Genomic DNA, 12,782 nt, shown 5'->3' with positions numbered 1-12,782 from the left:
AGAACATGTGGTACCGGCTGGCTGCATAGTCTGTGCTCTCAGCTGCTGGAGAGGCAAAGGCTCTTCAGAGTGGTGCAAGTTCAAGACCTCCCTGGGAAACTTAGCCAGGCCTGTCTAAAGAAGGAAGAATGGCTGGGGTAAATCCTAGCAGTAGAGCCTTCACATAAAGCTCTAGGTTCAACCCCTGGTACAGGGCGGGGAGAGGGCTCCACATGAGAGCAGCTGGAACCCCAGGCCTAGAACCCCAGCACTTGGGAAATAGAGGTTCAGGGGCTGGAGAGAATTTGCTGCTCTTTCCGAGGATCTCAGTTTTGCTCCCAGCATCCACATGGTGCCTCACAACTGTTTGAACTCTTCCAGTTTCTGGGGATTGTTCAGGCAAGCACTCATATGGGTAAAATAAAATTAACGTTTAAAAATTTTAAAGGTTATTGAAAGTTCCAGGCTAGCATGGCTATGCTACATAACGGTATACTGCCCCCCCAAAAAAATTACTTAGATTTAAGTAATAATTAACCAAACCATGTGAAGGTATAGCTTTAATATTAATAAAACTTTTGTATTTGTATGGGTGGTTGCACATTCATGAGGATAGATGTGTAAGAGTGTGTGTGAGGAGACCAAAGGTCAGTGTGGGTGTTGTCTCTCAGCTGTCATCCGCCTTGTTTGAGACAGGGTCTCTCCTTTGACCTGGAGCTCAATCTAGGCTGTCTGGCCTCTGGGTCTGTTTGTCTGTGCCTCCCCAGAGCTGGGATTACACTCAGCTTTTCTATGGGGATTATAGATATGGAGTTCAGGTCCTTATGCTCTGGGGCACATTTACCTGTTGAGCCCCACATTCAAACTTTTAACTTTAAAAATGGTTTTATTATATTTGACTTAGTGTGTGTGTTTGTGCACATGCTTACCATAACACACATAAAGAGTTCTGAGAAAGCCAGCCATTGGTGGCACACACCTTTGATCCCAGCACTTGGGAGGCAGAGGCAGGTGGAGCTCTGTGAGTTTGAGGCCAGCCTGGTCTATAGAGCTAGTTCCAGGACAGATTCAAAAACAATACAGAGTAACCCTGGCTCGAAAAACCAAAAAAAAAAAAAAAAAAAAAAAAAAAAAAAGACTTTCAGGAATCAGTTTTCTGCCTCCACCATGTGGGTCCTGGGGATCAAGTTTGGTAACAAGTGCTTTTATTGTCTCTCTAGTCCAAACTTTTAAATGTGTTATCAGGATCCTTGATACTTGCCACCCACAATTCCCAGGTTTTCCCAACTGCCGAGCATTTCTGTGCACTCCTGCCTGCAGATCATTCTAGGACAGAGGCTTGGAGAGGGACAGGATTTATAATTCTTCATACGATTGTGTCCTTAAAAAAACCTTTATATCAGTCATGGAATCCTTCTTTTGTTCTGAAAAGCTACAGTGACACCTTCCTGGGAGCCTAACAGGAGAATGTACATATATCAGAAGGTTTTTTAAAAAGGATTTATTGATTTTTATTTTATGTGTATGAGTGCATATATGTATGTGTACTTACGACATGTGTGCAATGTCCATGGAGGCCAGAAAGGATGTCGGATCCCCTAGAATTAGTTACAGACAGCCATGAGTCCTGGTATGGGTCATAGGAACTGAACTCCAAATCTCTGCCAGAGCAGCAAGTGTTCTTTACTATTAAACCATCTCTCTAGCCCCAGAACTGTATACATTTAAAATATGTCTACAGAGGGCTGAGGAAGTGGCTTAGTTGGCAGAGAGCTTGCCTGGTGTGTACAAAGCCCTAGGTTTGATTCCCCCTGCGCCTCATGAACTAAACGTGTAATACATGCTTGTAATCCCAGGACTCAAAAAAATGTAGTCAGGAGGATCACACATTCAAGGTCGTTTCCAGCCATAGTGAGTTCAAGGCCAGTCTTATCTACATGAAATCCTGTCTCAAAACAAACAAAGAAAACCAACAACAACAAAAACAAAAACAAGCCAGTCATGCCTACAAGGCATAGAGGCAGCTCAGTGGTGCAGGGTTCGTTCAGCATGTGAGAGGCCCAGCTTGCAGCCACAGCACTGAGGCCCCAGTGAAGGAAACTCTTGGGGAAATGCAGTGTTACAGAGCTGATCAACATTCTCCTCTAAGGTCCTGCGGGACCCGGGCTAAAGGCCACACTAAGTATGTCTTTCTTGTTCCTTCTTCAGGTGGGCACCTCTTTCACCGGAACTCCCTGTCGCCTCGTAGCCTGGTATACGAAAGTGAATTCTCCACAATCGAACCATCCTTGGACATGTATGATGAGAACAAAACCTGAATTTTTTAAAAAATGGGCTGTTGGGGGTCTCTCCTTTTGAGATTTGATTTATGGTCACCTTTCTTATTTTGTATTTTTCTGTCATCGTCCGTTTTGGAAGAATGGCAGTACCTCTGAGTGCAAGTTGGGGTTCAGAGTTAAATTGCAGAGCTCCCCCAAGGTGAGGTTTGAGGACAGCATTATTGCCCAGGTGAGCCTCGTGGTACTGAAGACCCACCCAGAGCTGACCACTAAGCAAGGGCACCCCATGAGCCTTGCCGTTTCCAGAGAAGAGATGGGGCTAGGAGCTAATGATGCGGTTGTTGCAAATGTGTCCATGTCCCCAAGTAGTCGCACGCTGTTCTGTGTCAGGGTGACACTGGGTTTTTGTACAATACATTTTGTGGTCCACACATACACACGGAAGCCTGCAGATAAAATGTCCCACCAATGCAGAATGTGAGTCACGGCTCCTTGACCTGCTTCACTTCGTCCTGTCTCTCACTGTATTTCCTGGTAAAGGGCCTCTTCCTATAGAGTGTCCTTCAAGAGAAGATTCATCTTCTTCCCCCCCCCCTGCGACTCTGACCACCTGTGTCCTCCAGAGCCACGGGGCCAGAGTCTGCTCTCACAGGATCAGACAGTCACCTGCTTTGTCGTTTTCCAGCATCTGTGATGAGCATGACATAAGATGACTAGTATTTACATAGACACTAGGCATGGAAGGCTTCTGTCCCCACTGTCTGTGATGTATATGGGGAAGTGGCAGCAGGAGCCTAGCACGATGACCACATGGACAAGGCTGACAGTCATCCACACCAGAATAGTTTTAAATGTTTCATTGGGAAATGCAAACCAACATCTTATTAAATACCAAATGGTAGACCCCTTTTCCGTCTTGATTGTATAATCCAGTGCTATCCTGCCAGCCTCAGCATCAACATGAAGAAACACTGGAGTGCCGACAGCCAGACTTTCAGAAGAGGATGCTGTGGCCAGCATGGTGGACACTGGGGACATGCGTGCCCATCGCACACATCCAGAATGACATCAGGTTAACATGAGAAACATATTCTACAGTGTGGGCAGGATGAGCAAATCACCTCCTTTCTGCAGGGTCTCATGCTACAGTCAGGTGCTTCTCGCCAGAGTGAAGATGTTCAGATCCTGGACAGAGGGATGCAGTGTCCAGGGTATGTGTGTGTGTACACACATGCATGTGTCACATGGGCAGATGAGAAGATTCCCACCCTGTCACTTTTATTGGCTCTGTGGGTCGTTAAGTTTGAGGCACATACGTGCCATCTTCACACATGTGGCTTCTTCCCTTTCACAGCATCACATAACATGTCACCAAGAACCCTCACATGTCCCTGTGCCTGAACAGACCCTCAGAGAACCTTAGTGCTGACAGCCTGTAAGAACATGGTGGCAGGGCGAGCCCACAGACTGCGCTTGAGTAATTTGAAACTGGACCAGGGCCAACCTCTAAGGTCTTGACTGCTTTCACTATTCGCTGCTTCCCAAGGGCTTTTGTCTTTCTTTTTTTATAGTCTTTGTACTATAAAAATATTTTTGATAAAGTTTCAATAGATTATCGTTCTGAAAGGCAGGTTCTCAGTGAGAGCATTCTCAACAGGAGAGTAGACTGCCAAGGTCCAGAGGATCATATGGAAGTGTTTGGTGTGGCAGATGAGGCAGATGCTGTAATGTTGTCTGTAGCCTAGCCTTGTTTTCTCAGATCCCAATGAGTCATTTTCTTCAGGTCTCAACAGTCTTATAAGGCACGCATATACATTAAATCATTAAATTCCACTCTAGGTAGTTTCTTAAAAAAAAAAAAAAAAAAAAGGAGAAATGCTTGGAGAAAATTTTTTTCATTGAGTCCTCTAAAATCTACTGAGATGAAATTTGAATCCCTGGGAAATTTGGGGCATGTGATGTTCACTGTAGAACAGCCAAGGAGGCAGTTTTTAGGAAGGAATTTGCTCCAGACACCAGGTTGACCCGTTTTCCTGAAAACTGGGGCTACCTTCAACTCAACTCCAGAATGCCCTGTGCTCATCAGGAGGGAACTGACTTCTTTGTGGAGGATACCCTGCTTTGGGAGGACAGAAGATAACAGCTTCCTACCAGCGGCTATGATGAAAGGACTCCCGTGAAACCAGCCAGGTCTCCAGGTCCAGTACTAACATATGCCACAGAACACACACCCAGAAGGATCTACAGCCACAGGCAGCAAGTAGACTAGACTGCAGCGGCGCGGATACAAAGGCCTAAGCCTTTGAGAAACCCAGCTTCCTTGTGGAGGAGCCACTCTGGGAAGGAGAGCTGACTGGCTGGATATTCAGGAGTGAAGAAGTCTCAGGAGGGTCTCTGGAAGTAATGAGTGTGACTGTCCAGGGCCCTGCCTTTGCTCCCCTCCTAGGAAAACAGGCTCTACCATCAGCAGCTCCAAAGTCCTTCCAAAGACCACTAAGTCTTGGTTCTGAGCCAGCCTCCATCTCCTGGCTGCTCTTGTCATTCCCTCATGGGAACATCTATAAGGCACATCCCTGAACTAGTCCATCCTGAAGCTGAGTCTGCGCTTCCCATCTGTCCTGATGCATGCCAAGATGTGGTCAGAGAGGCATCAGGCAAAAGATTACTGGATTTAGTAACGGGCACAGCCGATGGGCTTTGTAAGTCTTCCAGTTTTATCACCCTCACCTCCACGCTGTCACTGAACTATGTGCTAAATGACACCAAACTAAGGAGAAATCCACGCTTGCTTTTGCTGTTAACCTTTTTTGTAGGAGACCATGTTCTGCTACAACAAACAAGACTGATTTCACATCAAGGGTCCTGCTGACAAAGGGGCCACTGCTCATCAGCGTCAAGAAAGGAAACTGCCCAATTTAAGACTGTGGCATTTGGAAGGGAGAGGCAGGGCCGTGCACTTAGTTTTGTCAACCGCCCTTTTGATTTTAGGTTAGGTCTTTTCTTTTTTGGGTTTTTTGAGACAGGGTTTCTTTGTGTAGCCCTGGCTATCCTAGAACTCACTTTATAGATCAGGATGGCCTTGAACTTGAACTCGGAGATCCTCCAGCCTCTGCCTCCTGAGTACTGAGTTTAAAGGCACCAGACCCAAGCTGCTGACAGACGTTTTTCTAAAGTTCTCATTGTGTACCTGACTGGCGCACTTGGAGTTAAGGCGGACCAGGAGTCGTGAAGGCCTGGAGGGCGAGGGTGCGTCTCAGTTCGTGCTTGAGTCGTTTGGCTGTCCTGGAAACTGGCATGTTGGCAGCAGCAGTGTGCAGATGAGAGCAGTGAGGGGGAATCCATAGGAGACAGTCCCCCAGGCATGGGTGGAGGGGCAGCAGGCCCTGCATGGGCTGACAATGCTAGCAGTTGGCTTAGAACCAAGGGACCCCAGACTGAGCTGTCTACAGGTAAGGAAACGGGGGGGTGGGGGTGGGGGGGGTGATAGTGAGATAGAAATGGAAGTCAGGTTTACATATTTATTTATTTTCTCCTTTTTTTTTTTTTTTTTTTTTTTTTTCTGAGACAGGGTTTCTTTGTGTAGTCTTGACTGTCTTAGAACTAGCTCTGTAGACTAGGCTGGCCTCAAACTCACATAGATACACCAGTCTCTACCCCCAAGTGCTGGCACTAAAGGCATGTACTGCTACCACCCGCCCTGCCCTGGAAGCTAGATTTCTAGTCTCCGTGATTGTGTAAATGTTGGTAGGGTCCAGAAGAGCCCATAAAGCCCAGCCCTGATGTGTCTCCACACAATCACAGTCCCTGGGAGACCCCACATCTGCCCCTCCAGCACCCTGTGCAGAGGTCTGTGCACTGAGCACTGTGCTCACCCTGACAGAGGTGACTCTCAGTTCCGATGATGGTGTCAGCCAGGGAGAAACTGGGCTAGGGAACATTGACTGGTGTGTATGGCAAACAGAAAACTCCCGGAGACATTAATGTAGAAAAATGATATTGTATAATTTCCACATTCAGGAAAGGTGGGCCTGCCCGCTCTTGTTCTCCAGGGTACAGAATGGGAGGTCTGTGCACTTGATCTCAAACTTGGTCCCTCTCCCAGGGACAGGAGTTGAAAATAAGAAATCGTTGTCATAGGCCAACTGTCCTGACACCCACAGCTTAAAACAAGTGCCTTTCGGCCCAGATCCGTATGAGGGCAGTGCTTTCAAACAGTGCGAACAGTGCATGGAGTTCGGCCTTGTTTGGGCCCGAGGGCGCATCATTCCAAAACTCTGACACAGCCCCCAGTTAACCTATCTGGAAAAGGGGGGGAGTGCATAAGATGCTTGGATGTGGTTGAGGTCACTGCAGGACTGGGAAAATACCTTGCAGGTTCTAAGTATTGTGATGTCAGAAAAGGACCAGAAGGAGCATGGGGACTCAGAAGCCTGTGTCTGTAGCACAGCACTGTGTTTGCCTGAGCGTGTCTAGAAAGAGCAGGAGAAGCAAAGCCGATGGATGGAAGCTGCTCTTGCAGACCCCTTGCCTCTGACTGGCTGGCCGGCCCTTGGCCCTCTGCAGATCACAGTATTTACAAGTCACACCAGCCTCATGAGCCTGGGTGGCAGGGTCTGAAGTTAGTGGTCAGGAGGCCACCTTGTACCCAAGGAACTCCTTCAGGGCTCTGACAGGATTGATAGGTTCCACTTTATCAGTGATCCCAGGAAACTGACCTTTGATGAAGACAGGCCAGGTGGGCCCTGCAGGCCTGGAATAAAAGCAGTCGCCTGCATCTTCCAGAGCTGTGACTCCCCCAGCCTACAGAGACTGTAGAGGGAGAGCAAAGTCAGCCTTGGCTGCTAGAAGGGTGCCTTTTCTACAGTACAGACATGGTTCTCAGAGCCTTGACATGGCCCTGTGAAGGCTGCCCATCCCTTGATTGCCCTCCTGAAATCCTTCCTAGGCTTACCCTGTCTTTTTCTACCTTCTTCACTCTGACTTGGGAAAGAAGAAACATGGCAAAAGGCAGAATAGCCTTTGAACTTCGTGCAACCCAAGTGTTGAATTTCAGGAGGATTCATTGCTACCAGAGTAGCAGGAGCCTCTGCCCCAGAATCCCTCTGTCTCCTATTGCTTCTTTATGACAGGACTGAGGGGGCCCAAACCCTACTTCACAGCCTAAAAGAGTGACCTTTCTCAGCAGCATTGGTGACAGCCGGAGCTGAAGACGGAGGCCTCACAGCCATTAGCTGCACTCATTGTCCTCATGAGAAAAGGTGGAGTTGCCGAGCTGCCCATCTCCCCCTGTAGTAGACCCTCCATCCCCTCCCCTGCCAGTGTCCCTGAAACATTTGATACTGGTGTGACTCCTTTCTCTCCAGTCCCCTCACCTCCACTTGCTAGTCAAGAGCATGGGGAAGGGACAGGTTGGCCACCCGCAAGACCTCCCTCCCTCCCATCAGCGACCCTCACCTGATTCTGCACACCTCTTTCCAGCCACTACCAACATTTAACATTGTACTAAGCTACATACATTTTTACAAATTAATCCCCACATAACATGAATTCTAACCTGCTTTGGAGTTACCTTTCATCCACAATTAAGTCTAATGTATTTGCATTATGATATTAAAGGACTTTTCTAATGACTGAAAGGCATTGAACCAAAATGTTTGTTCTAAAAAAGTAGGAGGATTGGGTTAAATGTGACATCCCAAACCACATTTTTCCCTTCAGGTAAGCAAGGTACATCTGCCAACTGTCACCCATGCAGGGATAGCCCTCTTCCACACCTAGACTTCATGGGGGCAGCCACAAGGACACATGCCACTTTCCTGGCAGCCCCAGCTGGCTTGCTGACCCGGCTAGAAGACAGCTGTCTTAGCTAGTGCTTGGGGTAGAATCTGGTATCTCCCGCCCACCATGGGAGGTGAGAGGGACTTTTGAGAGACCATACCTCTTCCAAGGAAAAAAGAGTCCGAGCTGGAAGGTGATGTGGGTGTGGGGTGGAGAAAGTCCTTGTATCATAGTCATATGCTGCACCTGTATAAGGAGAGGCGCCAGTTTAAATCCTAGGACACATGTGTCACAGCTGTTCTTGACTCTCAGTAGCTTTTACACTCGCAGAAAACACTGAAGTCGCCCTTTCAAATTTGGGTTATTCAAAGAGCCCCACTCATTCTGGGTTCCTGCTGACTATGCACAACATCTCAGAGGATGGTATACAAAACTATTTTTCTAACCTATGCACAGGTAACTTGGGATGAGGAAGCTCGGAATACACCTAAGGCAGATGGCAAGGTGGAGCACCTTGAAGGATAAGAGTGAAAGTATACACTTGAATTTCTTTCACCAGTAGATAGCTTGTGCCAGAAAGAACACACATCCGAGAAGCAAAATTGCTCCTTAGCTTAATTCAGGACTCACTGTAAGGGGTTACCCTGTCAAGAACAGACACCTGAAAGTACAATGTGAGCTGAATTTGTGACGATCAGCTCTGTCAACCCCTGGAAATGGGCAGCACAATCCCTAGGTCCACATGGTTGATGTAAGTATAACTAAGTAGTGAAATTGTCTGGCATGTACCTCTATGCCAGTAGTGTACACTTGTATGTGTGGAATTTGCTAATATAACCGTTTCAATAAAAACCTATTGAAAAAGCTGTTTGTGTTACATGGAATACTCTCAGTGGTTGCAGGTGACACAAAACACAGACTGGCTAAAGGACATGGTAGGAATAAAAATCCAAACAATGACCTTACTCTAGAAATGGCTAGACTGGTGTAGAACCACAGTGCATGGACTCTGACACATTGTAAGAACACCAAATACTGCAGCTGCTTTGAAAACAGTTCAGTGGTGGCTCAGGGGCTAGAGACACAGCTCAGTGGTTAAGAGTGCAGGCTTCTCTCCCAGAGAACTGGGTTCAGTTTCCAGCACCTGTATGGCTTCCAGCCATCTGTAACTCCAGCTTCAGGGATTCCAACTACCTCATCTGGCCTCCAAAGATACTAGGTGCACACATGGAGTACAGATATGCATACAAGCAAAACACCCATACACATTTAAAAAAAAAAGGTAAAATCTAAACTTTTTAAATATAAAAAGTCAAGGGTGGGTGTGGTGGTACACACCTTTCATTCCAGTGCTCAGCAAGCAGAGACAGGTGGATCTATGGGAATTCAAGACCAGCCTAGTCTACATAAGGAGTTCCAGGATAGCCAGGGCTACAAAGATGCTATCTCAAGAGAGAGGGAGAGAGAGAGAAAGGGATAGAGAGAGAGAACGATGAAAGGAAGGAAGAGTATAGCTCTGAATATTATTGCCCTATTGGTTTTCATCTTAACCAAAAGAATTAAAAACACTTTCACCCAAAACTTGTACACAGGGGCTGGAGAGATGGTTCAACAGTAAGAGCATTTGCTGCTCATGAGGATTGGATTACAGATCGCGTGTAAAAAGACAGGCACACTGAGCACACTGTACCCCCAGCCTGAGGGGTCAGAGGCAAGAGGAACAATGGGACTTCTGACTTCCAGCCTACCTAGGAAAACAGAAGCCTTAGATTCGAGGAAAAACCCCTCCCTCAAAGAACTAGGTAGAGAGACTAGAGGAAAAGACCCAGCGCCCTCTGCTGGCATCCACACACATATGTGCATGGCCATGCACCTGTACACAAATTATGCCATGTACTCAGACACACACACAGAGAAGTAAAAAGCATTAAAAGATGTACACAGTGCTTATGATAATAATTCTAAGATCCAAAAGACTGAAACATCCATCAACTGATGGATAAACAAAGCGTGGCATATCTGGCATATCCCTGCCATAAAAAATGTCACTGACATGCTACAACATGGATGGATTTTGGACATGTGATGGTAAATGAAGAATCCAAACATAATGGGACAGATTATTCCATTTACATTAAATACCCAGAATAAGAAAATCATAAAGACAAAAGCAGATTAGTGGTTACTAGGGGCTGAGGAAGACAAAGATGAGAAGTAACTGACTATCATAAGTACAGGACTCCCATTCAGAATGATGAAAAGTTCTGGAATTAAGTAATGTTGCTGACTGCTAAATCTTGTAACTATCAAAACCTGAATTTTGCATATTTATTAATAAGGTAAATTTTGTAGAATATAAAATCACAGAAAATAAAGAGAAAAAACATAGGCTTTTTTCATGTATTTCTTAGCATATAGTAAGTGCTCAATAAGAATTATTTTCCTTATAAAGAATAATCCTGGGCCAGGCAGTAATGGTATATGTGTTTAATCCCAGCACTTGGGAAGCAGAGGCAGGTGGATCTCTGAGTTTGAGGCCAGCCTGATCTACAGAGTGAGTTCCAGGACAGCCAGAACTGTTACACAGAGAAACCCTGTGTAACAAAAAAGGACTGTCCTTACAGATTGGTCTCTGGGTCAGCAGTAGCACCCAGGAGCATGTTAGATTGCAGAGAAAGGTGGTACCAACAGTCAGCCTCATGTCCAAGATCCATCCATGTCATAGTGTGCCAGTGACATTTTTTATGGCTGAAAATTACATAGTAGGGATATGCCACAATTTGTTTATCCATCAGTGGATGGACATTTCATTCTTTTGGGTCTTAGGTATACTAAAATATACTCAAACTTGACAATCTCTGAAATAAAGACAGATAACCCTTTACTGCACTGCAGGGTGGTAACAAGTACTTCCACATTATTTTTAAATTACATTTATCTGTTTATGTGAAAGTCAGAGACAACTTGCAAGAGCTGTTTCTCTCCTACTATGTGGGTTCTGGGATCAAACTCAGGCACTCATTGGTCCTCAAATACTTCACTTTCTTTATTATTAAATCTGTTACAGATTTCTCTGTGAGTGTGTGTGTGTGTGTGTGTGTGTGCAAGCAAAAAGTGCTCAAAGTGTGTGTTGCTGTTGTTGCTGTTGCTGGCAGCAGCTGGAAGAGAGTATCAGATCCCCTGTAGCTGGACTCCTGTCTTTTCCTGAGCCATCTCTCCAATCCCCTACTTCCAATTTCTCTTCTATTCTTGTTTTTTATTCTTTTGGGACAGGGTTTCTCTATGCAGCCCTGGATATCCTGGAGCTTGCTGTGTAGAGCAGGCTTACCTCAAATTCACAGAAAGTCACCTGCCTCTGCCTCCCAAGTCCCAGGGTAAAGGTGTTTGCCATCATGCCCGGCTTACTTCCAAATTCTTGAGTGTAGAATTCTCCAGAGAGTACAGTGTCATCAGTTTATGCTTCCCCAGATCCTCTTTCCTGTTTTAGAGCACATTGATACGACAGACTACAAATCTAGTATATGTGCAAGATGATGAATTTCGTTATGTTTTCACACGTGGATACCATGCACCCTCCCCCCCCCCTGCAGTGATATGATGGACAGCCAGTCTGAGTGACCGCTCTGTACTCTGTCAGGATAAACCTGAGTGTATTGTGCTGCAAAGTCTTAAGGAAAACCAGTCTCCATATCTTGAAAGCTCAGAGTCACGAGCTACATTTCATTCATTCTGCCTGTCACCCATTAACATCTGCCACACCCAAGACCCTGAATGCCAGTGACAGAATCCAATTCAAGGGGCTGTGGATGCAGTTCAGCCTGCTTGCCAAGCGTGTATGAAGTTCTCAAGTTACATCCCCAGCACTACATAAGCCAAGCCTGGTGGTGTATGCCTGTAATCATAGCAATGACAGTGACTGAGGCTGTGGTTATCCACAGCTACACATACAGTTTGAGGTTAGCCTGAAATATAGAAATATTAGACACCCTGTTTCGAAGAAACCCGTTTAATACTAGCTAAACCCTCCCAAAATGGATCTACCTTCCTTCTCACCCTCCTGCCACATCCAGGTGACATGAGACACCTCGTACAGCCTTTACCAAAATAAATATGGTTCACACCTGTTGTCCAGGCGGAGGCAAGGGCCCCTTTGAGTCAGAAACAGTCTTGTTTCTAATTGCTTCACGGGGCTCTAATTGACAGATCCCTTAGACGCTAATTTTGCTTCATGGTTCAGTGAGTGGCAGGAGCCCTGGGTTGGAATCTGAAGGTGGATTTGCACTATGAGTGATTGCCTCCTTCTGGCCAGGAAAGGGAAGAGCAGGGCTCTGCGCTCCTAGACCATAGCGCCGCTCGCTTACGCAAAAATGTGCCCAACAGTGACCCCAGCCTTAAGGCCACCTCAATCCATCTGTCAGATGGAGTGAGAACACTTATTTCCAAGGACACCAGCTGTCTCAGAGCTTCCTGACAACTGGAATCTTGAGGATTCCAACCTCAGAATTCCGAGGCTGACCAAGAACTGTTAACCCCTCTCCAGACGCTCTTTGCAACATTAGCGCGCCTGGGCTGCAAGTCGGCCCAGAGCATGTGATTTCCCCACCAACTGGACCGCGGTGGCGGGGTTGGGCGGGACTGCGAGGCCAGGAGAGACGAAGGAGGGCGGCGTTGGGAGCGGGTGCGGCCGCCAGGGGGCGCCATCCTCCGGGCCGGCGTCTTCGACCCCGCCCCGGCCGCTCGGCTCCG

At 46.7% G+C, this 12,782-nt stretch overlaps 1 protein-coding gene across 1 annotated transcript in view; it reads left to right on the top strand.

Annotated features, from left to right (window-relative positions):
• The window catches only part of Rnf130 (ring finger protein 130), a 107,982-nt gene extending 105,243 nt beyond the window's left edge, over positions 1 to 2,739 (top strand). Inside the window, exon 8 of the mRNA XM_051180824.1 lies at positions 2,188 to 2,739. Within this exon, the coding sequence (XP_051036781.1) occupies positions 2,188 to 2,297 (110 nt within the window). The 3' untranslated portion in view covers positions 2,298 to 2,739. The remainder of the gene's footprint in view (positions 1 to 2,187) is intronic.
• Positions 2,740 to 12,782: the final 10,043 nt, after the last annotated feature.

The sequence above is a fragment of the Phodopus roborovskii genome, unplaced genomic scaffold (genome assembly GCF_943737965.1).
Source record: "Phodopus roborovskii unplaced genomic scaffold, PHOROB, whole genome shotgun sequence".
In the NCBI taxonomy this organism is placed as follows: Eukaryota; Metazoa; Chordata; class Mammalia; order Rodentia; family Cricetidae; genus Phodopus; species Phodopus roborovskii.
The sequence above is the reverse complement of the archived record's forward strand: the minus strand, read 5'-3'. Positions and strand labels throughout refer to the sequence as shown.